The sequence below is a fragment of the Chiroxiphia lanceolata genome, chromosome 12, assembly GCF_009829145.1.
Source record: "Chiroxiphia lanceolata isolate bChiLan1 chromosome 12, bChiLan1.pri, whole genome shotgun sequence".
Taxonomy (NCBI): domain Eukaryota; kingdom Metazoa; phylum Chordata; class Aves; order Passeriformes; family Pipridae; genus Chiroxiphia; species Chiroxiphia lanceolata.
In genome coordinates this window covers 18,512,024-18,538,335 of record NC_045648.1, presented here as the reverse complement: position 1 = coordinate 18,538,335, position 26,312 = coordinate 18,512,024, and the positions used below count along the sequence as shown (strand labels likewise).

Sequence of the window (26,312 nt, the reverse complement as noted above, 5' to 3'; positions counted from 1 at the left end):
GAAGTTTTCCTCTTGTTCAGTAGAGGTGGGTAAAATTCACTTTGCTTCCTCACTACCACCAGTATTAAACTTCATTTTTAAACCTTCAATGCAAACACTTTTCTTAACCTTTAGAACTCTGGATTTTTAAGGAAATGACAAATCTCTTATATACAAAAGTGCAAATGATAGAATATTGTCATGTTCAGTAACAGCTGTGCAACAGAGTGAATGGCGACAGCTGGATGTTTGAAAATACAAATTTTGGCGGTTTTAGTAACTTGAGGTTTCTGGGAAATGGTTTTATTTGGATTATTTTCAATGAAAGTGACCCTTCATGCTTTCTTTTTTAAAAAAAAAAATTATAAAGGATGAAATGAAAGGGCAGATGACAATCTGCTGACTTACAAGGCCTGTACACTTCCCTGGCACTTGAGAAGCTAGTGGTAGAAAATGCTTCCTGCTTTTAAGCTGCCTTTGCAAAATTTGGCCCTTAATAATGGGAAACAGTCTGTCAGTTGTGTAATCACTACTAATACTATTTTAAGCAGCTGTAAGTACTAGTGTTTTATGATCATCAGGCTAAACTTTAGCTTTAAGAATATCTTCTCATATCCTGATATTTTTGTTAATATTAACTCTGCTTTTTTTTTTCCCTCTAAAGGCAGCTTGAGACAGGTGAAAAATAAGTAGTGAATGATTGACTAACAGTTGCAAATAATGTGTACTAAATTGTAGCTAATTGTGTAGTTTAATGTTCAGTATTTATTGGATGTTCATTTGGATGTATATATGATCTAGTTCTGCTGTTTAATTCAAATGGACAGCCTTGGTAGCATCAAGGTGCCTGCTGAGGGAAAACCATCTATGATTTCAGATCGATTACTTGATGTGTGTTTATAGCTGCAAATGTATTCACCTTGAGAGGACTGTGTTAGCCCTCTGGGATGTCTTGTTCCATTAGGATTTACTCACTTCATTACCAAGATTGGGGTGAGCTGGAATGGTCTTGTTCCAGCCTTCTCAAAGTATCTAAGCTGGTTAAAAGATCTGGGAGTTTGATGTTCTGCTTTTGGGAAGTAAAGGGGGGGTGAAGAAAAATTTTGGGACTGAGAAGAAAAAAAAAAGAAGTGCTATTAAAAAAATCAGCTCAGTTTAATTGTAGCTGGTGTAAAAATAACAGAACTGGGTTCTGTCTACGATGGGCATTTTACAAGAACTTAAAAACAGAAATTTTGAATTTTGTTCAGCCAGTATGCTAAGGATTTTAAAAAGAAACCCCCCCTACTTTTTCCATCTACTGTGATCTGGGAATTAAAGCAAATGAGGGACTGTCAGCGTGTAGTTGTGAGTTGAAATGATAATGCAGCAGCCCTGTGCTGAAATGTGTGTTCCTGCCACTTGGGCCCCATGAAGCAGCTCAGCTGTGTTGGGGCAGCCTGGTTACCCCACTGCCTGGGGGCAAACGGTGTGGACAGGTTGTTCCAATCAGGAGAGCGAGAGCAGGAGGTTTTGGTTTAATTTACCAGCCTCACTATTTCAACGGTATTGTAGTCATTTAGAAACAGCTCGTGTAAAAGTCTCTTACCAGCATCAAAATTGTGTCGCTGTGGCTTTAGAGAGCTGGATAACGATTATATAACACTGCAAGGGCAGCAGCCTTATTGTTAGGGATGAGAAAGCTTAGATAGGATATACTTAGATGACAGATCCTGCCCAGGAAAAGCTGTCTTAATGTGTGTGTTCCTGGAATCTTCTGTCACTTTTTGCTGCCCCCCCTTTATTTTTATTTTTTTTTTTTAGTAAGCAAAATTGTTAGTAAAAATTTAAGTAGGGGATGTAATGGAATGTCTGAACAGTGAGATCCCGTGTGTATCCTTCTAATACGCTGTGGTTTTCCTGAGTGATTTGCTTGGGTTTGAAATTGTTCCCGTGGCAGGAGCACAGGGCTTTACTCCCTTTGTGTTCGCTGTGTTTATTAGTGGGCTGAATTCTTTCGCCGCGTTCTGTGACAGAAGCGTTTGTGTTGACAAAGCTCCCAGTCTGTCCCGGTGCTGATACAGAGGCTCTCCAGAAGTGATGATGCCGTGAATTGTGATTGTATCTGGGCTGCTGTAAACATGCAGCCTTTGTCCCGGCCCCGCTCCTGCGAGGTGTGATGTCAGTGTGGCACAGCCCTGGCCTTGCTGTTCCCAGCTGTCCCTGGGCACTGGCTGAGCACCACAGCCTTTGCCTCTTGGGATGAGATTGTGCTTTTACTCTCAGAGAGCAAGAAAATGCCGTGTTACAGCAGTTACATAAAAGATCTGGAACACTTAATATGGGTGATAGATTATATGTACAAAATCCCTGTCTGTCAGCTGTATAGTAAAAGGCCCAAAATAACGGAGCTTTTAGCCACTGAGAATTAAAATAGCTGCTATTTTAGGCTTCCTCTCATGAAGCATTGTCTTTGTATCTGGGAAGCCTGCTTCTTACATGACATAACAGCTCAAATCCAATCTCTATAGGATGCAGATACAAAAGAAAAAGCTGCCTTAATTCTCTCAGCAGAATTAGCTGATGTGAAGTGCAGTTGTGTGACCTCACAAACCACAAGCATAATTTTGAGTTGCATCTGTGGTCATTACAAACTCCTGAGCCTGTTTGTATCTTAAGTTCAGAATGTTTGAAGTTTTATGTGTGAATTCTGTATTTCAAAATACAGTGACTCATATCCACGTGGAAATCAGCTGTTCCAAAAATATGGATTGCATACAGATCTAGAGAAATTTAATGCCATTTCTGTTTTTAAGTTAATATATTTATTGGTAAGTCTGAAGAGTTAGAAAGTGTTGCAACAAAATGGTAGTTTGTTTGAACTTGTATTTTAATATTAAGCACCTGTTGTGAAAAAAATGGAATGTGCAATTAAATATCCATAATCCAAAAATCTGAAGTTTGAAATCTTTTCTGATACAGCTGAGTAAATATGCTTTCCATGTTAAAGAAAAGCCTTTCTGAGAAGCACATTGTTCCTATTCTTGTTTGAAAAGCTAAAGCAGACAAAAAATTTGAATAGCTAATAATTTGTAGGGCACAGTAATTCATATGTGCTATAGACTAGTAATCCAGGCAGTATCAAATTGTAAGTTTTCTCACATACAGGAGGACTTGTTTTCAGTGCAGGAAATGGAATGAGAGCAGAACATGAGTAAGGGCTGTCATCCAGTGCAGAAGGCAGCAGGACATTCAATTTGCTCCTGTAATGTGTTTAAACACCCTCTGGGAGTGCTTGATCATCAGGTCTGCACTGTCAGTCATGGGCCTGCCTGATCCCAGATGTGCTGCAAGGATCTGGGAGATTTTTCTCCAGGCCCCCAGACTGGGATGCTGCTGGTTGCAATACCAAATATCCAGCTGTGGGTTTGTTCATGAAATCCTTCAGATGGAGAAAGGAGAACTAAGGTTGTCAGAAAAGAAGAATATAGGCAGTGAAGAGGTGAGCTCCATTCTGTAAGCAGTCTTGAGATTCCAGATATGGTTTAGAAGGGAGGTGGCAGATGTTTGTCTTCTATAAATCATTGCAATTAAGAGACTTGCTTAGACCTGGACTAACATAATTTAAAAAATGCTTGATTAAAAAAAAAAAGGCCAAAAATATCTGTTAGGAGAATGTGCATACACAGTCCAAATGTTGACTGTATCTGGAGAATATTTTTATTCTAATGAGTCTGAGGACTTTAAGAAACAGGTGGCTTGGTGAATCTTGGGAAGCATTTTGCTTGTTCTTTGTATTTCCTGACGGGAATGTTGGTGTAATCTAAAGTTGTGGTAGTTGTGTTTGCTGCCTTTCTCTCAACTGAATGAGCTAAATGAGAGAAGTTCAGGTCTCAAACATACCTGGTTCAAGCAGGTCTTCAGGCAGTGGGGCCACACTTGGCTGAGTTTCCTTTATGGTTTTCCTCACTGTCCATCAGGATCAGCGTGCAGTGAAAGGCTTGAGGTGAGGATATTGCACCATTGCAGAAGACTTTACAAGTAGGTTGCATGTTATTAAAAATGAGTGAGATGTTATCAGTACAAAGCCTGGAATATCTTTAATGAAGTTCAGTGCCTAAAAATAATGGTTTGGAAGCCCTGTGCAGTGGGGAGTCCAATCTTGTTTCTCCCACGGAGAGTGTGGTTAGTCTTTAAACAGTGTATTGAGTGAAACCAAGGAGAAAATACACTTTTCCCTAAGTGCTGTGTTATATAAAGAAGAGAAGTGATTAAACCACATCCATGTGCCCATCTGTGAGCCTGCCCTAGCCAGAAATCTTGGTGAGCTGAGCACTGGGCTTTCTTGCTAGACATGTGAGATGTTAGGCCTTAGTTAATCAAGAGGAGATATTCTGAGGTCTCTGTGTTTGTGTATAGTGTGCTTTGAAGTGAAGATGAAAGATGTGAACAATTTGTCTTTTCATAAAGATACTGGGAATATCATGTGTTCTTTCAAGGTGGTTTTAGCTGTGATTTAGGAAAAAAAAAGTAAACTCAAGGGGATTGAGCCTGTTAAAAAATAATTTTATGCAGAGCCTTTGGTTTACAGGTGGGAATTTTAGACCTGTGTAGCTGGAACTTTGTTGGAGTGTGGTGCCAGGTGGGAACTGTTGTGATAGTCTGGCCAAAACTGATGTCCTTTAGTCACATGGGTTCTCCTGTGGGGTTCAGCACCTCACCTGGAAGGTCAGTAAGGAAATAGGCTTTATATTGTTAAAAACCAACTCTAATATAGTTGTATTTTTCTCCAGTTTTCAAACCTTGACTCTAAGAGTGGAAGAATGAAGCATGATTTGTTGTCTCTGGAATGAGAAAGATGGAATTTTTCCTTTTCAACTGCAGAGAGGGAAATGAATTCCAAAATAATGAGGGAATTTTCAGACCTGGGGATATGAAGATAATATCTGGGTGATAAAACTGAGGCTCAGCAATTTGTCTTTAGCTACTAAAAATATAATTGAATGGGTGAGAAATAGAGAATGCCTTAAATAACTCACACAAAACAAATAAGATCCAGACACGTCAGTGATATGAAGGGACACTCTCACAGCCTTTATTTGGGAGAAGCTGTGTTTTTATGAAAAATCAGCATCAATACAGTTTTATTTTTTGACATGGGCTACGTATGGTTCCATTGCTTGGTAATTATCACCTGTACTGCATTTTTAAATTTCTCCCCCCTCTTCCACCTGCCCCCAAGGTTTTAATATTCTCAGCAACGTTTCTTATGTATATCCATCATCTGAGCAACTTTTAAAATAAGATGAAATACTAGAAGAACCAGTTGGCTGGATTTCTTTCAACTTCTTTTGCATTGCCTAAAAAAAGTGGTGTTAAAAGCTTCTATGTTACCTGGCACAAAATAAGATAAAAGGTGATGTTAATGCTGTGTTGTGAAATTTTGGGGGTGAATGATTTTTAAAAACTTCGGTTCTTTTTTGTTTATTTACATGTTGGGGTTTGTGTTTGTTTTTTTTAACAGGAGTCTTACCCCTCTTCATCACCAATATGGTTTGTAGAATCAGATGACCCAAACCTGACTTCAGTCTTAGAGCGTTTAGAAGATATTAAGAAGAGCAATACTCTGGTGAGCAAAGTGTTTTTTGGTTCTTCTGGGCATTTACTTGGGTCTGGGTGTTTATTTGGCTTTGTAATATTAACAAGCAGTTCAGTTTGCTCAGTTTTGGGGTCATTTGGGAGGTTTTGTAAAAACAACTTTCTCTTCCAAAAGGAGCCACAAGTGATCCAAAAGATTTGGAGCAAGTAGGAAAAGATTACTTAAATGCTTACTCTGTAAGAGAAGTTACAGCCCCAGTAATTACAGTGTGAAGCTCTCTGAAAATAATTAAACAGTGAAGTGGATGAAAAGGTTAAAACTACTGTAACAACCAGTTCTTGTAGAATTTTCTTTGCACAGAGATTAATTACAGAGGCAAAAGCTTTGTGTTCTTGAGAATGTATGTTCTGCAAAATGTGGGTATAATACAAAGAATTCCTGGTTTCAGTAAAGGAGACTTGACCTGAGAGCTTGAGGTTCATCTGAATGTTCCTTAGGTACTGATACATTTAAACAGGGTTGTGACTTTGGGCAGTTGCTACTTAAAGAAAATCTCTGTACAGATTCTAATGGTTGTTTTGTATTGCAGAAAACTCTCAAGCATTATATCTTACTTGAGTACCCTTTTCATGTAGTGATAGGAGCTCTTTGTCTGTGTGTGTGTATATATAAAAATTAACTTCCCATTCAAGAGTCCTTGAATAGTGCTTGGAGATAAATGTCAGTACAAATGCAGTTTGTTCCACAAGTAGTAGTATTGCAGCACACAGAAAATTCAGTGATTGAGTGTTGTTTTTCCACTCCATATTCAGCTTTATGGATATTAAATAGCCTTTAAAGGTGATCTTTATTAATAGATTATTTTAACATGTTGTGGCTTTATTTATGCATACAAAACAAATCATGCAAAATACTGCTCATTGCATGGATTGTGTGCTTAGTTCTTGCCTGGTTTGGAAAAATTGGGAATGTTCTTACGAAGTCTACTACTTGTCATGTTTACTGGGATAATGGTAATCTAGCATACCCAACCTTAAACAAGAATGTACAAGTGCCTTTTTCTAAAGAATATTAGGATGCATTTGACTTCTAGCAGAAAAAACTAGGACACTAGTAACAGTAAGTGAGAGTCTTCGAGGGCCTTGCCATAATTAAAAACAGTTGCAGAGGAATATTGGTGCTTTAATGCATTATGTCCCATGTGATTGCAGGAGACAGAGGTCTCAGTTGTGTGTTTTCTACTTCAGCCTAAACTTTAGACTAAACCACATTCAGAAGAATGGGATAGATCTCTTAATCTTTGTGACTTTTGCCCAGAAAGACATAGAACAGGATAGTAGCAGAAAATCTGGCCAAATGATCCTTTTTCTTAAATACACTTCCCAGCAGACTGTGCAGTTGGAAGCTGGTGTGGCTGATGGCTTCAGCCTGAGGGTTCTGAGCAGGATGTTGCCTCTGTGTAACTGCCTGCACTGGGCTGGAAAGCTTTGTTGTAAACATGCATGGGACTTGCTGTGCTGAATTGCATATGCACAGACACTGCTGATGTACCTGGTAAGAAAACAGCTTCTGATATCAAGATTGTACTTGCCCATGTAAAAGCTGCTGGGTTGATGTAATAGGCACCTGTGGATGGCCCATTGGTTTCTCAGGAATCCACCCTGCATCTTGTTATGCCAAGATGAAGACTGATGGGAGTGGTTGAAGAGATAAAAACACCAATCTGGCTTTTTTTTTTTTTTTTTTTTTTTTACTCCAAAGGTTTGGCTTTGTGGGGTTTGACTTTGTAACTTCCTCCCCATCAGTGGCATTGGAGCAGCTCACACAGTTTTTGGAGTAGGGTATGAAGTGATTGGGAACTACCTGTAGAAATCCAAAAGCTTCTAATTTATCACAGTCTCCTAAAAATTCACTTTCATTAGTGCCATGTTATTCTAAACTCAGAGTTATTGGAGCAGTCAAATTTTGAATGGGAAATTGCACTGGACTCTTGCAGGAGCTTAACTGGACACAGTAACCGTGTGCTAAAAGCACTGCTGGCACATACCCTACTTTAGCTTTTTTTAGTATTACTCTGCCCTTTCTACCTGCTTGTGACAGGTATCAGCTCTTTGGGAAACTGAATTTATGCTCTTCAGGCACAAATGTTTGACAGGGGAAAGCCAGCCTTGTCTTTTGACATGGTAAAAGGAAAACTGGTTTCCGATGTTGAAATCCTGGACGTGTTTCCTGGAAAATCTTCTGTGGGTCCAAAACTGCATCGTTACCTTGTATGAGCATGGTGCATTTGCTAGGAAAATTTGTTGAAAGGTTCTTAAGAATGGGATCAGCATATGTATCATTAGGTTTGGACACTTTAGCTGCTTGACTGTCAATGTTGAACTAGTTCCATTCAGCAGATGAAGGGGCTACACAGTTCTTTCAGCCCTTAGTGTCTCCTGAACTGCTTTTCAGATCCTGAAAATCCAGCATCACATTAGACTTGATGGGTATGAAACTGCCATCTGCCTTCTAGTGGTTGTGCTATGCAAAAGAGAAATCCTACTGTCTTGTTAAGTTTAATTTGGTGGAAGCTATATGATGCAAGTCTGAAGCCTCAAACCTTCATGACATACTACGTATAACTATGTGCTATTTGGAGGTTTGCTTTTTAAAGAGAATAGGGAAATGAACTTAAATTCAGATAGCTTAAATTCTCTCTAGACCTTAAACTTGCATGGAAGATGTCAAAAGTAGAGAATTCCTGGTATAAGTTTGTTTACAGCTTGGATAAGCTGCTGTCCTGAAGGATGCTGCTGTGGTGTTAATAATGCAGAGTGAGTCCCACGTGGAGACATTTCAGGGAAGAATGCTGTCTCTTGCAAACTCCCAGTGCAGCAGCAGCAGCAGCAGATCATGTGTTGGGAGTCAGAGAGACAAAATGCAGGACTGAGCTTTGCTTTACTTCCTGGAAGTGGCCAAGGCTGCAGAGTGTGTGTGAGGGCAGGTGCTGTCACAGCTTGCCTGAGAGCTGAGTGGGGGTCACTCCAAGTGACAGTTATTGCTTCCCTGTTTCCACTGGGATCCTCCTTCAGCAGTTTCTGTGGTAGGCTAAGACTGATTGGTTCCTTTCTTTTTACACAGATACAGTGTGTGTTTATGTGTAGATAGACACACGTGGAAGAATGAAGTCTTTGTAACTTCCACTGTACTTCTGTTTCTTGATAATCCAAAACCAAGGTGTTTCACAGTGAACCCAGCAGGGTATTAATATCATCAAAGGTATCCTAAAATTATTAATGCTTTTGTACTGCATTAGGAAGACCTCTTCATGCATAAAAAAGCCTCCTAATGTAGCCTCAGTTTCAGAAAAAGATTGTTCTAAATTGTTGTCAGATGTGTAGGTTGTTAACATAGGAAGCAGAGAATTCCAAGAGGTGTTTTTATGTTCTAAAACAGCATTATGGTATCCACAAAAACTACCAACTTCTCAGAGCTCCTGAAGCATTAAAAATTACAGGGATGTGTATTATAATTCTTATATTTTTGTTACTTTTATATTAATTATAATCAATGTAATAAGTTTATAAATGTGTCACCACATTTGGTCACTTGAGCATTTCCCCTCTGCAGGCTCCTTACATGGCTCCTTTAATCCCCTGAGGGTTGTGCATTCTGGATGTGCATTCTATGTTTAGTTTGTGCTTTAGGCAGTTTGTATTCCAGGGAAACTCTTGGTGTCCTGATAGCCCCTTTTCTTCAGTAACCTCAGAGTGTGTGTGTTAAGCATTCACTTTACATTAGTCAAGCCTGTGAAGTTACCCTGGAAATACATTTAAATTATTGATATGTGACAGAAATCTCTTCCTTTTGATACAATCTGTTCATGCACATACCAACACATAGCAAATCATGCCAGGCCCTGCTCAGGGCATGGGGCTGGGTTAGATGTCTTCCAGATGTGCCTTTCAGCCCAAATTATCCTATGATTTTTCATACATAGGAGCAGAGTATAAGGGATAAGTGATGGTGATCCATGGCAGAAAGATCAAGGGTGTGAAATTAATCCCTGTAGAGGAAAAATGTAGCAATAAGTGGAAGGGTTGTAGAGAGAGGATCAGCTTCTCTCTCTGCCACCACCTTTGCAAACCATAGACACTGATGTCAGATAAAGCAGCTGGTCTCTACAAATGAACTGCAGTGTGACAGTTGCATTCAGATAACCCTGAAGTGTGGGATGCTGCCCAGGCAGGGTATCCCTGCTCTCAGCTGCATGTCTCTGCCTCCCCTTTATGGTGTCACTGGTGCTCAGGCACTGAAGCTCATCAGGAACTGGTCCCCCACAAACCTCTCAGCTGCCTCAGGCCTGTGTGATCTCTGGGGCCAGTGGAAGGGAGGAGGTGAAAACCTGCTGCTCCTCCAGGCACAGGCTCTGTGATGTGGCCCAGGTTGGGCCAGGGGGTTGTTGCTTGGAGGGTGCTGGTGTCCCTTGCTTGTGGTGCTGCCTTGGAAGGGATTGTGAGAAGCTTCCTGGCTGCAAAAATTCCCTCTTAACTTTGGTTCAGGTGACAGGACTTCATGAGCAGGATGAGGAGTGGAGGAACCAGGGTAGGAAGCAGTTCTTAAACTCTGTCCAGCCTTTACTCTCTCTTCCAGTTAAGACACATCTAATGTTGTCTTCATCTGCTTGTCCAAGGTCAGTTCTAATGGACCAGCCCACTGCTGATGGTGCTGCTCTTCCCCCACCACTTAGATTTTTTTTTTTTGTGTGTGTGTGCTTCACAGCAGATGTAAACAAATTAATGGCTTACCTGGTTTTACACAGCTCTGTGAGAAAAATTACAGCTCCTCAAATTGTATGGTTTGTGCTCCAGCTCTCCATGAGGCAGTGTTTGTGCAGAGAAAAAGTTTCTCAACAAAATGTGCAGCAGTGCAACTTGCAGGATTTTGCACATATTGAGAATAGTAGTTCCATCTGATTCTATCTGGCTACTAGCTTTTTGATGGGTTAACCTGATTTCTGCCTGCTAAAAGATTTCCTTGATGTTTCAGACACTGGGGAAGTTTCAAACAAGTGTTGAGTCTTAAGGTTGATGAGAAACTCGATTGTTACAGAAAGCTTTTGGCAACATAAACTATCACATCTCATGTGTTTACTCATAAAGAAGTGTGGTGCTGATACCCCAGTCCTTTTGGTGTTACCTGCTTTATTTTTGAGTGAAGGAAGACTGTCATGTATGATGCAGAAATAGCGAATGTGGTGTGAGAGGAGGGAGTGCCATAGTTGTTGTAGTGCAGGCTGGTCTCTGAGTTCATGGCCTCAGATGGATAAATAACCTTCCTATTACACAGAATGTGGAATTCTGCTGCAGAAGGAAAAAGCACTGAAGCTTTCAGATAGCATAAAGGCAACATTTGCTTATCACTGCTAGTGATTTGGGCTTGGAAATGAGTTTTTAACTCTGGAGAGACTGAATTTTCACTTGCAGTAGAGTACGGTAAGAGCATCTAAACCGTCCAATAGCTTTAGACATGCAGAATATTTTGGAGTGAATAGATTAATTTTTTCCCTTAATTTATTGTATATTTTGAGAAATACAGTGTACAAACACCAAATAGTGTTGTAGAGTTATAATTCTTTCAGAAGTTTGTGCTGTACCTTGGGTGAGGCTGCATTTCCTGAGTCTCCTTCCTTTATGGAGAAGTGCTTCAGGGGGAGGGGGTTGCCACTCAGGTGTTACTACCAGGAGTACTGAGGGATGTGTGTGCAGACTTGGTTGTCTTACACACTGCCCTTGACAAGTGGCAAGACAAACTCCCTTTGGTGTCTGGAAGAAAAGTCCATAAATGGATGCAAAAAATGAGGTGTTGACCCTTTTACAGATGCATTCTGCAGCCCTTTCTTTGTTTTCCTGACGTAGCTGTGCAAAGACCTTGAAAAGTTAGGAAATGCAGTAGTACAGTCTTTCATGTCTTGGCCTTAACTATGAATCTGAGACTGCCTAGAGAAATTTAACAGCTATGGAAATCAGCTTAATTAATGTGGTGAGCAAACTTAATGTTTGCCTGTTTCTGCAGAACTAAATTATTTTTCTGGCTTGCATAACAGTGAGTGTGAGGTGTTCTGTGTTTTGCAGTTAACAGAATGTCAGTGTAATGCTGCAAGGTGGAAATCAGAGAGAGTAACAGATTGTGCCTCCCCCTGACCCAAGATGTGGCAGGCAGGCTGCTCAGAGCTTGCCTGCTTCTGTGCCTTGTACTGTGTTTGTCTTGCTCCAGTGCCTCACTGGTGTGCCCTGTAAAAGAATTCAGGATATGGAAAATCAGACTCAGACTGTTCCTCCTTGGTTGTTCTGAAGACATGTTTTTTTTTTTTAAGCTGGGAAATGGGTATGGACCACCTTGTCTTATGGAACATTACCAGTTGCTTATTCCATAGTGATTTGTGGCTCAGACACCTGTGTTTGGGTTGGATGATGCTGTCAGGGCACATTATTCTTCTGCTCGTGGCTTTCTTCACTTGACATGGGGAGGTGAATGGGAGCCATCTCTGCTTTGCCATGTTTCCATGGTGGGGACTTGGTTACAAGGATTACAGAGGAAAAGAGGGATCTTTACATTTAATTCCAGCCTTAGAAAATTTAAATGCTGTACAGTGACTTTAGGTTCAGTACCAGTGTGTGAAGAAAACTCAAAATCCTGCTCTGTGCTTTGGTTATAACCACTTCCATGTTTTTGTTTTTTATAGCTTCTTCAACAGCTGAAGCGATTAATATGTGACCTCTGCAGATTATATAATCTTCCTCAGCATCCAGATGTTGAAATGTTAGATCAGCCATTGCCAGCTGGACAGGTAAACTAAAAAAGCTGTGGACACCTCCTTATGGCAATGAAGGAGTTGTTTTCCAACTCCAAGAAAGAGGAGGGTGGGAATGATTAAACCTTGTGTAAGCCAGAACTGAGATATGAAGCACTGTTGCTTTATGATGTCCTCAGTCTGAATTTTGTTTGCAAAATCCATTTAATAATGGTGTGATAATATTACACAATTTCCTTTGGAGTTTCTGTATCACTGAAAGGTGTGTAAGTGATACCACTGCTGTCAAGTTTATATTCCCTCCTAAACACTGTTCAAGCCAATGGCTGTGCACTCCTAGTGCTTCCCAAGTTTACTTTTTCTGAAATGGTTGCTCTTTGTTGAAGTGTATATGTTTTACAGTGTGCACTTGGATGAAGTACTGTTGATGTTTTCCTTCCTCTTCGATCCCTTGCAGAGACATGGGATTCAAGACCATATGCTACTTTGGGTAGGGAGTATCTGAGGTGCCTTGTTTACTTCTTGTGCACTTGACATATTGAGTTTTGAAGGGCTGTGAGATGTTCTTGTTAACCAAAATGTTTTGTATTGTGCTGAAAACAGAACCGGCAACTGACAGTAACTGTTCTTTTTTGTATTTTTAATAAGACTATGGTATCTTCTTTTGTTTGTATGTGTTAAGATGACATGATTTCTAAAAGCTCCTGTAGTGTAACAGATGGTTTTCCTGTGGTGACAGTACTATAGGAATAACAAATAACTTGCTTAATTTTGGTCACGTGCCAAATTGTAATCCTACAGGTCTCTGCTTTGAACACCCACACAGCAGTGCAAGTGCAAGGCAGTGGGCCTGTGATCTTAGGAAGTAGCTTTGTGAGGAGTCTTGTATGTGCTCTGAAGCTCAAAAACTCATGTCACACGGTTTGCAACTTAAATAAGAGTGGCCTTATTAAGTCTGACTAAAGATCCATCTAGTCCTTTGCATTGTCTAGGGCAGTGATTCTTCCCCTGGTGAGGCCACCCCTGGAGTGCTGTGTCCAGCTCTGGGCCCCTCAGCTCAGGAAGGACATGGAGGGGCTGGAGCAGGGGCAGAGAAGAGCAATGAGGCTGGGGAAGGGACTGGAGCACAGGTGCTGTGAGGAGAGGCTGAGGGAGCTGGGGCTGTTCAGCCTGGAGAAGAGGAGGCTCAGGGGAGACCTCCTCACTCTCTGCAACTCCCTGACAGGAGGGGGGAGCCAGGGGGGGGTTGGTCTCTTTTCCCAGGCAACCATCAGCAAGACAAGAGGGCTTGGTCTTAAACTGTACCAGGGGAGGTTTAGGTTGGATATTAGAAAGAATTTCTTTGCAGAGAGGGTGCTCAGCCGTTGGAATGGGCTGCCCAGGGAAGTGGTGGATTCTCCATCCCTGGAGATTTTTAAAAAGAGACTGGATGTGGCATCAGTGCCACAGGCTGGGAACCACAGCAGGGTTGGATCAAGGGTTGGACTTGATGATCTCTGAGGTCCCTTCCAACCCAACTGATTCTGTGATTCTATGATTCCTTCTTTTCCAAAGGATAAGTAAGCACAGGACAAGCACATCAGAATGCTCCCGAGGATTTCTGCAGCTCAGACTTCCTGAGCCTGAAGTGATATCCTGAAATAGAAAGCCATGAAAAATTAACTCAGTATGTTGGTTTGGAATGTTTTCAAATAATCTGCAGACAATGGCTACATGATGATAGTAGTGGCTACACAGAAGTTGTAGATAGTGAGAAAAAGAAGCCTTTAAGTTTGAGGTATAAAGTTTGTTGAGTTTTTTCTTTTTAAGAGTATAGCGTGCAGATGGATTTTAGTCAGAGCCATGATTTGATTTCATGGTTAAGAGATCATGAATTGTAACCCACTCGCTGTGTTTGCTGCTTACGTCACTGTCTCAGAATAGGATATCCCTTATCTGAATTTAAAGTTTCTATTTAGAACTTAATTGGAATTAATTGTGACATTCTATTTCTTTGCTTCATGCAAAAGTCTCTTCACTGCCATACTGCAGGAAAGCATCTTTGTGCATCTTACACTTTAAACTTCAGTCCTTTGCAGACCTTGATAAGTGTAATTTTCACATATACTGTTTCACTTTGAAAGTAGACTCGTGTTTTTGAAAGCAAGGAACGTGAGCAGAATTTATGCAGAAACTTCATTGTTGTATTGCAGAATGGAACAACAGAAGAAGTTACATCAGAGGAGGAGGAAGAAGAAGATATGGGTGAAGTATGTCTATATATGAAATTGTCCTAATCTAGTAGAATTCTGGCATTTTGCTCTGCAGTGGTTGGCTAGTAATTAAGCCAAACAGTAAAATGTAACCTCCCTAGAGTTCAACAGAAAAGCTGTTTAAAAATTTGGATGTTTACCTGAATGTCAGCTTTCACTTCAACCACAAAACTAGTGAAATTTTCTTCTTAAACCTAGATCTCAGCTGTGAGGTACTTGGATACAGAGAATTGGACATCTGTTTGTGCTTTAGTCAAACAATTCATAACATTGTGTGCCAAAGCAGTAAGTTTTTGCATTGTTAACTCCTATTTCAAGCAGCGTGTGAACTGGCTCTGATACAGTTGGAAGTGTCTCCCAAATTGAAGCAGACTGGCTGAGTAAATCAGTTTGCTGACTCATTAAACAGGTGAGCTAGTTTTTAACTCTGATACACTGAAGGAAATGGAAGGACATCCAAACGGACACACTGAACTTTTTTGTCACTGTCTGGCAACGTGGTGCTCCTTTTAACGAGCTTTTTAGTAAGAACTACCCTTTTTGCTTACTTCTGCTACCTGTTAGAATAGCTCCAAGATGCTTGCTTTTTAAACCACTTTAAGTAGCATTACTGTAAGAGAACTGTTCTGAGTACTTCAGATTTAGGTTTTTAGTGAAGGTGTAGTAAGAATAAACAACTCTTTCTCCAAATAAAAGGTCTTCCTTTAGAAATTACCTAAATGTTACCAAGGTCTGGAATTAATTTGAAGCCACCTTGTTTACACCATATTTGGTCTGATCCGGAACACATTTGTTGGAGCTGGTGTTTCTGTGAAGGTGGTGGGAACACCTGCTGACACAAGGCTCTTGTTGCTTGCAGACTTCTAGACTCTGTTTGGGTTACTTTGCACCAAAAAAAATTGCCTGCTGTTATTTATAAGCTGTCAGGTGGCTTTGTGTGTGGCAGTGATATCTTCAACTTGTGACTAGTCCAAGTTCTGAACGGGGAAGCAGCCGATTCCTGGGGCTCTGTCACTGCTTTGAGAAACAAATTTTGAAGAATACTCAGTCTGTTGCAGTTGAAGGAAACAGTGTTGTCAAGGGCACCAGAGAGGTAGTTCTTATGCCATAGGACATCCCTGGTTTTGGGTTTATGGCCAGGTTTTCCTGCCATGCAAACAGGTGGGGTGTGAAGAGCAGCCCCAGTGTGGCAGAGCACTGCATGTCGGAGTGTGTCTGACAGTTGTGTAACCAGAAGTTGCTGGGAGGGCTGCTGGAGTGCTTCCTTTTTACATCCTTCACCTCCTCTCCACAACGAGCACTTGAGCCACCTCCCAGGCAGTTGCCTGAAGCTCAGAGTGCTCCTCTGCAACAGGATGACCCCACAGAGCAGAGGATCTCTCAATGTCTTAGTCTAGAACTCAGAACTGAAATGTTGCCTGTGTGATCAAGAATGCTTGACCACAGCATTTTGTGTCGCAATTCCAAAATTCCTGCATCTGATCTTTAGCTGAAATGTTCACCTTGAGTAAAGTACACATAGTTTTCTAATATTTAACTTTCTTTAGGGGCTGCTGCAGCCCTGCCAGATCTGTTAATAACTGTGTGCCAGAAGTGTAGAATAGATAGGATTTGAACTGAAAAAAGAGGTTGCTTTTAGAAACATCTTGGAGCCACCCCAGCTTCAGGTACTTTTGGATTCTCAAGCCCTGTTTTCTACCTACTTTAGTGGGCTAATGCACTACAGTCCTGACTTCATGCAGAGGTTTTATTGTGCTTGTTTCTGTGACCAGAGACGTGTTGTGAATTTGGGTTTTGTTTGTAGTGGGAGGGCTCCCTACACTTCCAGTTTTGACTGAGAATGAAGTTAGAACAAAATAGAAATGGCATGCAACAATCACAAACATGTAGTGCTGTGCAGTATGTGACTGTATTCCAAGTGCTCTTGGAGAGGGTTTCATTGAATAAAGAGCACAGTGCAGTTAATTATAAATAACTTTTTCCTCTATCCTGTAGGACATTGAGGATCTGGATCACTATGATATGAAGGAGGAGGAACCAGTTGATGGGAAGAAGTCTGAGGATGAAGGCATTGAAAAAGAGAACCTTGCAATCCTAGAAAAAATCAGAAAAAATCAAAGGCAAGATCACTTAAATGTGAGTTAATGATTCCATCCTAACTGCAATGGAATACTTTGCAATACTTCTGTGTAATATTTCTGACTCTAAAACAGAGATGGTTTTCAGCAAATCCAGCCCACTGCTATGAATCTACAAGTAAATTAACCTGTAGCTGACTGTTTAACTGCTTGTGTCATTTCCAGAGGTATCTCTTTGGTTGTCCCTCTGTCTCTTGCTCAGTGCCTTTGTTGTGAACAGGAGGCACAGAGGCTGTGAGCATGACTTCTGTTGCTGAGCCCTTATTAAAGTAGAAAGAAAGCCATGTTTAAAACTGACTACGTTAGAAATCATGGGACCCAGGAATTTGTGCCTTAAATACATTTTATGCATGAATTTATTTTTCAGTAATATCTGTGCCACATGGAAGTTAATGAAGGGTGGTGGGTTGTTTTGGTTTTTGGTTGGTTGTTTTTTTTATTGCCAGGTGTGAAGCAAGGGGCCTTCAGCAGCTCTGCAGCTTTGTTATCAGTTTTTTTGAGGGATCTTACCAGCAGGCAGTTGTAAAAAAAAGTTTGTTCTCCAGAGGTTTAGAAATGTTTTGTCGCAAGTGCCAAGTTCCAGAGACACTTCTGCTTCTCAAAAGTGCACGTGGGAGGGAGTGATGATGTCATACAACCTTAAATTTATTTAACCTGGCTCCCAAAGAAATCAGAACTTCTGTTTCATAGAGGCTTAAAATGTGTAAAGCAGGAAATTCGATACTTCTGTTTCAGCCAAAGGGTTTTAAGATTTTTATAAGTCACCTGTACAGCAAGAAAGTGCCTGAACTGGTGCCTCCCACTGTGTGAGCCCAGAGGTTTTCCTGTGCTGTTTGGCAAGTGAGCAGACATGTAAATCATGTCCAGACACAAGCTGTGCTGTTCCTCATTCAGCCAGTAGTTGAAGATGTGAGCAGTAGTGAGGTGCAGGGGAGGGACCTGTAAATGTTTATTTAGGAAAGGAATAAGATTTAGGATTGGTATGTAAGGAACACACCTGGATTTTTGTTCTAATTCTTATACTTGATGATTTTTCCAGCAAATATCTCCTAAAAAGCCTAAAATGCATCAAAGAGTTATATTAGATTCAAGAAAATTGAGTTGTAAACCTCATTTGTAGTGAGAACTCTATAGGAAGTGCTTGCCTCTAGCCAAGCCAATCCACTTTTAATATTGGGTGCACTCCTGTTAGATCCAGTTATCATAGGAATTCAGGGAAAAGGCTCCTCTAGTTAGCAGAATCTTGACTATTTCTTGTCATGAATTACTGAGTCTTCTAATTTAGAAGAAGTTCTTCCTCTTGGTTACCGACACTTGACCAGAGGAAAGAGTTTCAGTGTGTAGCCATCTGCTTTTGAAAGGAAATGAAGCAGAAATGCTTCTGAGTTCCTCAGCTACCAGTGTTCTGCTGCTGTCCCTGTGCTGTTTGAATATGACTTGACTGCAAACCTGTCAAAAGTACCTGGGACTTATGTTCTGCAGAAGTGGCAGCGTGAGGTACCTGGCTAAAGGAAACTGCTCTGATCTGTGTGTGAACTCAGTAGTTACCTGTCAGATGATCTGAAGGGAGTGCACAGTAATGATGACCCCTGAGGGGAAAAATAACAATCAACCAACCAAAAAAAAAACCCCCAACCAAATAACCCCACAACACCTGAACCTGACCAGCATTTCATTACTTAAAAACAGGTAAGCATAAGGTGCCAAACTGCATTTGCTGTGTAGTCTGTTTTTGAGACTTGACTAACCATAAATGCAACAGTCATTTATTGCTTTTGTTTAAACTTAAATGTTCACAGTTTGAGAAGATGCCTATTGAATTTCTGTGTATTTCTGTGTTTATAGCTCAGATCTAGTGGTAAAGACTCCTTTTTTATTCGAGAAACTAAATTCTCTTGCAACCTGAAAGGCATAACCTGCTTTACCATCATCTAAAATTTGGTAGAACTGAAAGAAGGTTTTTGTAGTGTCAGCATTCTTCCTTGGTGCAGGAACCCTCTTAAAACTGCAGATTTTCTTTTGCTGTCTGTTCTTTCCAATTTGGCAAATATTGCCTTTCCTTTTGCTTTTTCTCCCTTTCCACATTTAGTGGAGCTGAAATGAACACTGCTGGTTTTCTGTTTGACAACAGCAGACTCAACTTACATAATAGCTGCTTCTCATGCCAAGACACTCTCGTTGATGCTGGTGCATAAACAAGGTCAGCTGAGTACAGGGAACAGGGTATTCAACTGCTGCTGAGGAACTGTGGTATTTTTGTGGGTCACCAGAAATAGCTGTGCTGCTGAAATAATTTCTCAAAGGACTTGTGAGGGTTTACTCTTAAATGCTGTGGAACAGAAGATGATAGCTGTGCTACTGACCTGGGAAAGAGCTCACCTAGTAGCACTTCAGTGGCCTTTCATGCTGCCAAAACTTGGGACTTCATTTAATAGAAGGTGTTAACTGTGCCCTGAGAGAGCAGAAGTTTGCTCAGTGTCCTGTACAGCCCTCACAGGTGGGTTCCTTCAAGGACAGTATGAGTGTCACAAACTTAAATGCAGTGGCTAAACACAGTCTGTTCCCTACCCAAGCCAGCAGCTTTTTTGGGGTACTCTGTTTCCCCAGCAGAGATCAGTAAAACGAACCCAAGCCGTTTCCATGCCCCTGGTTGGAAGAGGGAATGGGAAGGCTGATGGAAGGCTTTGGCTGGTGCCCAGTGCAGCCAGGAGACTTGACAGTTCCTTCACTGGCCCAAAGCCAGGGGTTGTCCTCTCTCCCCTTGCTGCAGCACAGGCTGAAGTTATGGATCATGCTAAAGGCTTTTCCTTAGGAAAGCAGTGCATGCAGCCCCATCATCATTTATTTCTAACAGGTTAAAGACGTTTTTCTGCTTCTCAAGACTTTTGTCATAGGAGATTTTAGAGTTTGTGTTATACAAGTTAAGCATGTCTATCTACTAATTTTGTAAATGAGTTCTCTTCCTTGGCAGTATCCCTAATCCCATTCTTCTTGCTGGCATCAGGAAATAAATTTGGCTTGTGGTACAGTTTGTAACTTGGAGCAAGAATTAATCCTCCTCTTAACATTGTAATAACTTTAAAGAACCACTTGCTTAGAGTTAAAAGAGGTCTTTGAACTGGAATCATTAACATCAAATATTTAACAACTTGCTGCTGCTTGCTTTTCAGAGGTCTCTCCCCACATAGTCATTTTAGAGATTAATCCCTTTCTTATTTAGATAATGCTATTAGCTTTTCCCATTTCATACTGAGGAGTTTATGCACTTTCCTTTAGAAGTCTCAAATGTCTCTACTTTTGTCTTCAGATTTTATGAAGTCTAAGGTGTCATTTCTATTTTCATTGTAATCCTTGAAGTAAGTGTGAATCCTACATGCAGGAATGAATGTACACTGCACAAATACTGCAGAAGTTCTGTGACAATAGAGCATCTCATGTTCTTTAGCTCTCTTTGGGTCTCGAGATTTTATTTTGTTATCTTGGAGAAGTTTCCATGTTTTGTTTTAGCAGGTGATTTTTGGTCTCGTGGTTAAATTATCTATAATATTAATATATTACAGATGTTAATAATATTGATGTCTGTAATGTATTGTGAGATGGTTTCCTGTAGTGCTTTGATGTGTGACAGTACTTTTCAGATAAGACAGAAAACATTCTGGTCTTGGGGTCTAAAACTGCAATGAACTGCACCTCCTACCTCATGTAACCTGGGAAGTGGGGGCAGACTGTGGTTGTGTTTTGAGGACTGGAAGGGGAAAAGAAAAACCTCCTGTCTCTGGAGGCCCAGTGCAGACAGAGCTGGGCAGTGGCAAGTGCTGGCCCAGCTGCTGCACTGCTCAAGTGTCACCTTTCTGACAGTGGCAGAGGCACATCCTGAAGGGGAGGAGTTTGAGAACAGGACAAGCTTGTGGTGATTCATCTCATAAATACTATTTCTGTCCCCCAGTCTTGGCTGTGGGAATTCCTGCACCAGGTATTTCTGGTACTTGCAGCTCTCAGCAGTTAGCATGTTGTCCACAAAGATGTTTCCCTCCTGCAGCAGGGATTTCTCCAGCTTACCTGCCTGTTCTTCTGGAGAACCACAGATATGCTTGTACAGGAGAGGATGGTCAAGTGAGGCTTCTTGTGCCTATTTGATTATTTAATAGGAAACAAAAATCACTTGAGTCTTGTCTGGCAGCTCTATTAACTAATTCAGATGAAATGGCATCAGCCCCATGTGACAGATACCTGTCAGATCCCATGATTGATCACTTTTTCCCAAGACAGTTGCAACCATAAATCTTGATCTCCCAAGTGCAGAAATGGTAACTTGAACTCCCTTGGAGTGTCAAGTCCCATTTTTCCAGAAGGATACTCTGTTATTTATATCTGAATTCAGTCTTGGGAATTATAACTTGTATATAGCGACTTACTGAACGAGTTTTTAATTTTAGTGCTTTTATAGTCAAAACTTGACCTGCCTGCTCTATATCATGCAATGATATGATGCAAGTAGTACTTTCTTCTAAACTGCACTTTAACAGTAGCTATAAAACTGAGAAGTGATTCCAGAATGAAGATGTGTGTTTTAGAGCAGTGGTGGTTGGTGTTACCATGTTACCCTCCTCTTCCAGCTTTCTCCAAGTTGCTCAGAGCAAGTAAAATAAGCTCCTATGCTAAACTGCTGAGATTAAGCTTGCTATCCTCTTTCTCCTAACTGTAGATTGCTGGTTTGCAGTCTATGGATTCTTTAGAGTAGCAACTGTAACTATATTTAACACTGCTATATAAGAGTGGGCAGCCCAACTAGAAACTCCTAGAAAAAAAGGGTGAAAACCAGTATTATAGACCAGGTCTACTGAGGCTACTTACACACACTAAAACTAACTTCATTTTTAATACCACTTCATTTTATCAGCAGTTATAATGGCAGTCAGGGGTATGGGGGTGTGTTAAGTTTTGGGGTTTAAATGTCTACAGTAGAGAAGTTAATCACATTTTGTTATGCCAAGATGAGCTTCCAAAGTTATGTATAGAAATTCAGTAGCTTAACTTGATGGAAATAAAGATGCAGTGAGGAAACTAGTTTTCCACAGGATAGTTTTGACCATGTAGCTTGTTTTTAAATTGCCTGTATACAGAGGTTGATGTTCTGTGAAAAATGTAAGAAAACTCCTTCTTTCAGTAAGAAATACAGCAGAAGGGGCAAGGATATTGCACAGCTCTGCACAGAAGAAAACCAGAACCTTGACACTTCTCCATGAAGTTTTCCTGCGGACTCAACACATTGAGTCTCAGCCTTGACACTCACAAACAACTGTAGAAGGAATGGTGATTAACATACTGTGTTAACTTGTGTAATGCTTCTTTTTCATCTCTCTGTAAATAGTGGGCATAAATAGTAGTAATATGCTAATAATGTATATAAACAAGCTTTTTCCATAAAATCACATGTACTTGTGTTATAGAAAGAGGAATCCCTTCATCTGATACTGCTCTATAGAGAAGGGCTTCAGTAAACTGAGAAGTGACTGGTCTGGTGCACTGTCTTTATGTAGCTTTTGTTGAATCACATGAAAGGAGTTGCCTGTTATTTGCATATTTAATTCCAAAGTTCATTTTTCATACTGGTCCATTAAGAAAAACTAGTGGAATTTCAGTAATCTGCATAATTCTATCCAGTGGCATATGAAAATGAATAGGCTTAAAAGAATAGTCTGCAGACTCTAGTGTGCAGCTAAGCATATTCTGTGATGCTGCTGCACAGGGAAGACAGGAGTATGTGGAGGCTTTAGCATCAAGTAACTGTTAATAAGAATTAAATATCAGTAAGTGATAATATGGTTCTACAATTAAGACCTTGTAGAATATAAAACGTCGCTGATGACTTCAGGTGAATAGGGTGATGGTATAGGTATTAGACAATGGTCACAGCTCTCTCATATTCCTCCAGAAATACTTCTCTGACATTCTGTCCAAAAAGTATCTGTTTGTAGGTTGTTTGCTGGTGAAAGCCCAAGTGTCACAGTGTTGGGGCTCGGGGTGATACCTACCTTACCTCATTTGGAGTCCTCATTACTTTTCTATATTTTAAATCTTGTAATGCTACCTTGTATCTCTGTTTTTCAAAAATCTTGAACCTAAAATGATGTTTTGGATGGAATATATAACAGAGAAATCAGGTAATATCTAAAGTTTAGTATCAGAATCCATCCTGTTAGCTTTGGCATTGAATTGGAGAGGGTAATCTAGGTACTTCTGATGATCATGTTGTTCCAGATAAGCCCCTCAACTTTGTATGAGGAAAAGGTTCTGTCCTCACTTTAAAGCCCAGAAGATTTGAGGCAAAATTGAATACCAGGGTCATGGCAATGTGAGCACTGGTGATGTGTGCAGAACACATCCAGTGCAGCAGCAGCTGCTGGAAGGAGACATCAGTTACTGGGGAGCTGCTGTGTTCATTAGTTTGTCAGTAGCTGGGGGATTTTAGAGCCAATCATATATTTTATATGCATACCACTTAAAGTTGGTCTCCTTTTTTTCTTTTTTTTTTTTCTTTTATCCCATATTTTTCTTTCCCTTTAGCACTGTGTCTCAGGCTGAAATATTGGGTTCAGAAACTGGTGCTGAGTATACAGAAGTGAGCTCTTAAAAAAAAAAGAAAAAGATGTTTCTGGCCTGTGACAAATCACAAAAAGTATTTTGAGGTTTACTTACCTTAGTCTTCCTCTGTGGAGGTATTGATTTTTTTTTTTTTCATCTATTGCAAATAAATATTGCTTTTGTTCACATTTTCCAAATATAATGGTTGGTCTTGCTTCTCTGTTGCATAAAAGCAGAAGGGAAAACAAAATGTTTTGCTGTTAGAAACGTACTGTGGATCCATCTTGGAAATTAAAATGCCAGAGAGATTTAGCTCCTTTACAGGAAAATGTGTTGTACCTTGGTTAAAAGTTGTATCACCTATACCATATTGTAGTATACATTAATGTACTGCTTTAGAGGGAGTGCCTTGTTTCTTTTGAGTAATCTGCTCACTAGAATGTTTAACTTTTCAAAAAAACTAATTCCCATACAGAAATGAATACATTGTTAATACCTTCTAGTTAGTGTAACTTTATATGTAAATAAAGCTGTTTGTAAATATGACTTTTCACTTATTTGGAGTCTTTTTTTTTTGTTTGTTTGTTTCAGGGTGCAGTCTCTGGGTCAGTTCAGGCTTCAGATCGACTTATGAAAGAACTCAGGGATATATATAGATCACAGAGTTATAAAACAGGTAAAATGCCTCAGATTGCCCTTTTTGAAATACACTTTAATAGAATTCTCTTGGCAAATACTTCTGCTAATCCTTCTGTGTTTTGTTGTCCTATATTTGTGTGTGTGTATCCGTGTGTGCACATATATAAAAATACATAGATAAATTAGATTTAATCTCATTACATAAAGTACTGCATTTGTGGAGAAAAGAAGTCAGGGTATACATATCCTGTAAGATGTTCTTTCTTTTTGTTACATAAAGTCTTGTATGAGAATCAGTAGGATTGGTGTAACTATGAGAGTGCTCTTGGGATGGATGACTACAGAGAACTCAAGATTGCTCCTGTGGGACTTGAGTTTTCAGAACAACCTGAAAGGTGTGTAGGGCAGAGGCTTAAACCTCTCCTGGAGGGTAGTACTGCTCACAGGAACACGTTTGCTGTACAGGGATTTGTGTTCAACAGCATCAGATTTACTTATTATGTATGACTTAACCTTAATTATGCTGCTGTTACTTCTGTTATTTTGTGATGGTGTTAATCTGATCCTAAGCTCCATGTATTCCTTGGAACAATTATACAAATGACAGTAGAAAACAAGCTCACATTTTAAATTAGTTAGAACAATGAACAATGATTATCTTTAGGTGGGTGGTTGCCTGTTCCATTTGTTCCCTGTAGGGCCTGTATCGAAACCAGCTCAGCAAAGGAATCAGCTTATTGAATTGTCTGAGTGCTACCATGCAAGAAGTAGAAATTACATAGATTTTGGGCAACTTTTATTCCTTTAGGTCTGCCAAAATGCCCCATTAGAGAGTCAATCTAAACTTTAATCATCTTTTACTCTTCTGAACTTCTCCCCAGATTTATTTCTAGTGGACTGAAATCTCCCTTGGCAACAGCATTTCAGTCTTGTGTAAAAGGACGGAGGTGAAGAGCTGATAGGCTCCTGCTTTGATTTGTCATATTTAACTCCTAGTAAATTGTTTTATGTGCTGAAGTACCTGCAGACAGTGGTAAAATGTCCAAAGTATAAATTTGAGTAGGTAACCCAGTGTACCTGGTGTTGGTCTAACACAGCCTACTTCTTTTAGGCTTTATTGCAGCTGAGGGCTTGCCAGGGTGCCCTAATCACCAGCCATCCGGTGAGGAATGGATTAGTGGGAAGAGCCTGGAAATAGATCTGTATTAAGTCATGAGGGATCCTTTCCTGCCCATTTTTGTTCTTCAGGGCTGTTTTTGTGATCAGAGCTAAGGTTGGCTGTAACAAACCCACCTGCCTGTAAAGGCTGTTGTGTGGAGCTTCCTCACGAGGTGGTACAGGAGCCCCTGCAGTCGGTGTAGTGTGAGGTGAGGATTTAGGCTGTTTAATAATGCCATTTCTTGGCCTTGGAATAATAACAGCTCTTAACTACTTGCAAAAGACTGAATTATGAGGAAAAGCAAATCTTGCTAAACTGTACAGAAAGCTGAGGTTCTAAAGTGTGAGTGTAGTAACTGATTGTAGCTTGTGACCTGGGAATATGTAAGAAGCCTGCAACTGGGTGCCTCATGTTCATCTCTAAAGCATGTTAATGAAGTAGTGTCAGGTGGAGGCTGGCACTATAAAGCTGGTGGTAATCCTGCTTTGAAACACTGTTCTACTGACACACTTACTAAATTTTGCCAGTAAATGGTGCTGTTTGTTATAAAACTTACCTACATTCACTCCTTATGGCTTCACTTAGCCTTTGACCTTGAGTGAATTTAAGGATCAGTTCTTTCCTGTGCACAAAACCTTTTATAGCCTAGTTCTGCCTTTTGTGAGACAACTGTCACCATGGGTATGGTAGGTAACTGGCTTTTTTTAATGTCACTTTTGTTCTGACTACTTGTTCCACGGACCATTTTTACCTTAATTTAATTTCTTCCAAAATTAAACACACAAAAGAAACCATTGTGAAACTTAAAGGTTCTGGTAATAGTTGCAAAGGAATTTAACACTCCTTTCATTTTTTGTAACACAAGGCAGAAAGTCTAAGCCTGATTTTGAGTTGGGAAAGGATCACTTTATTTAGTCTGTGTGAGGTTACATGTTTTTAGGACTGACAGTAGGACTATACTGAGAGTTCTGAAGGGAATAATATTTGTAGTAATAGTCCTTTACATTTTTTATTTTCTTTTAAAATGTTTTATAAAAAAAATAGTATTAAAACACACAGTGAGGTCTTCAACAGCAGAAGTGTACTGAGGGTAGTACCCATTTTAGAACTCAAGTTCCCTTATCAATTGAAATAGTACTGTTGGAGTTAAGGCAAAAGATGACAAGCTTGCTCTCAACAGCAAAGC

The 26,312-nt window shown here is 40.2% G+C and overlaps 1 protein-coding gene across 4 annotated transcripts in view; it reads left to right on the top strand.

Moving 5' to 3' along the window:
• Window positions 1-26,312, top strand: part of UBE2Q2 (ubiquitin conjugating enzyme E2 Q2) — a 47,603-nt gene that overhangs the window by 10,002 nt on the left and 11,289 nt on the right. For 3 of the 4 annotated variants that reach the window (XM_032699636.1, XM_032699637.1, XM_032699639.1), the window contains 6 exons: window positions 5,483-5,587; window positions 12,285-12,389; window positions 14,546-14,602; window positions 14,804-14,890; window positions 16,601-16,741; window positions 23,920-24,004. In XM_032699636.1, the coding sequence (XP_032555527.1) occupies window positions 5,483-5,587; window positions 12,285-12,389; window positions 14,546-14,602; window positions 14,804-14,890; window positions 16,601-16,741; window positions 23,920-24,004 (580 nt within the window). The remainder of the gene's footprint in view (window positions 1-5,482; window positions 5,588-12,284; window positions 12,390-14,545; window positions 14,603-14,803; window positions 14,891-16,600; window positions 16,742-23,919; window positions 24,005-26,312) is intronic. The other variant, XM_032699638.1, reaches the window with a different exon arrangement.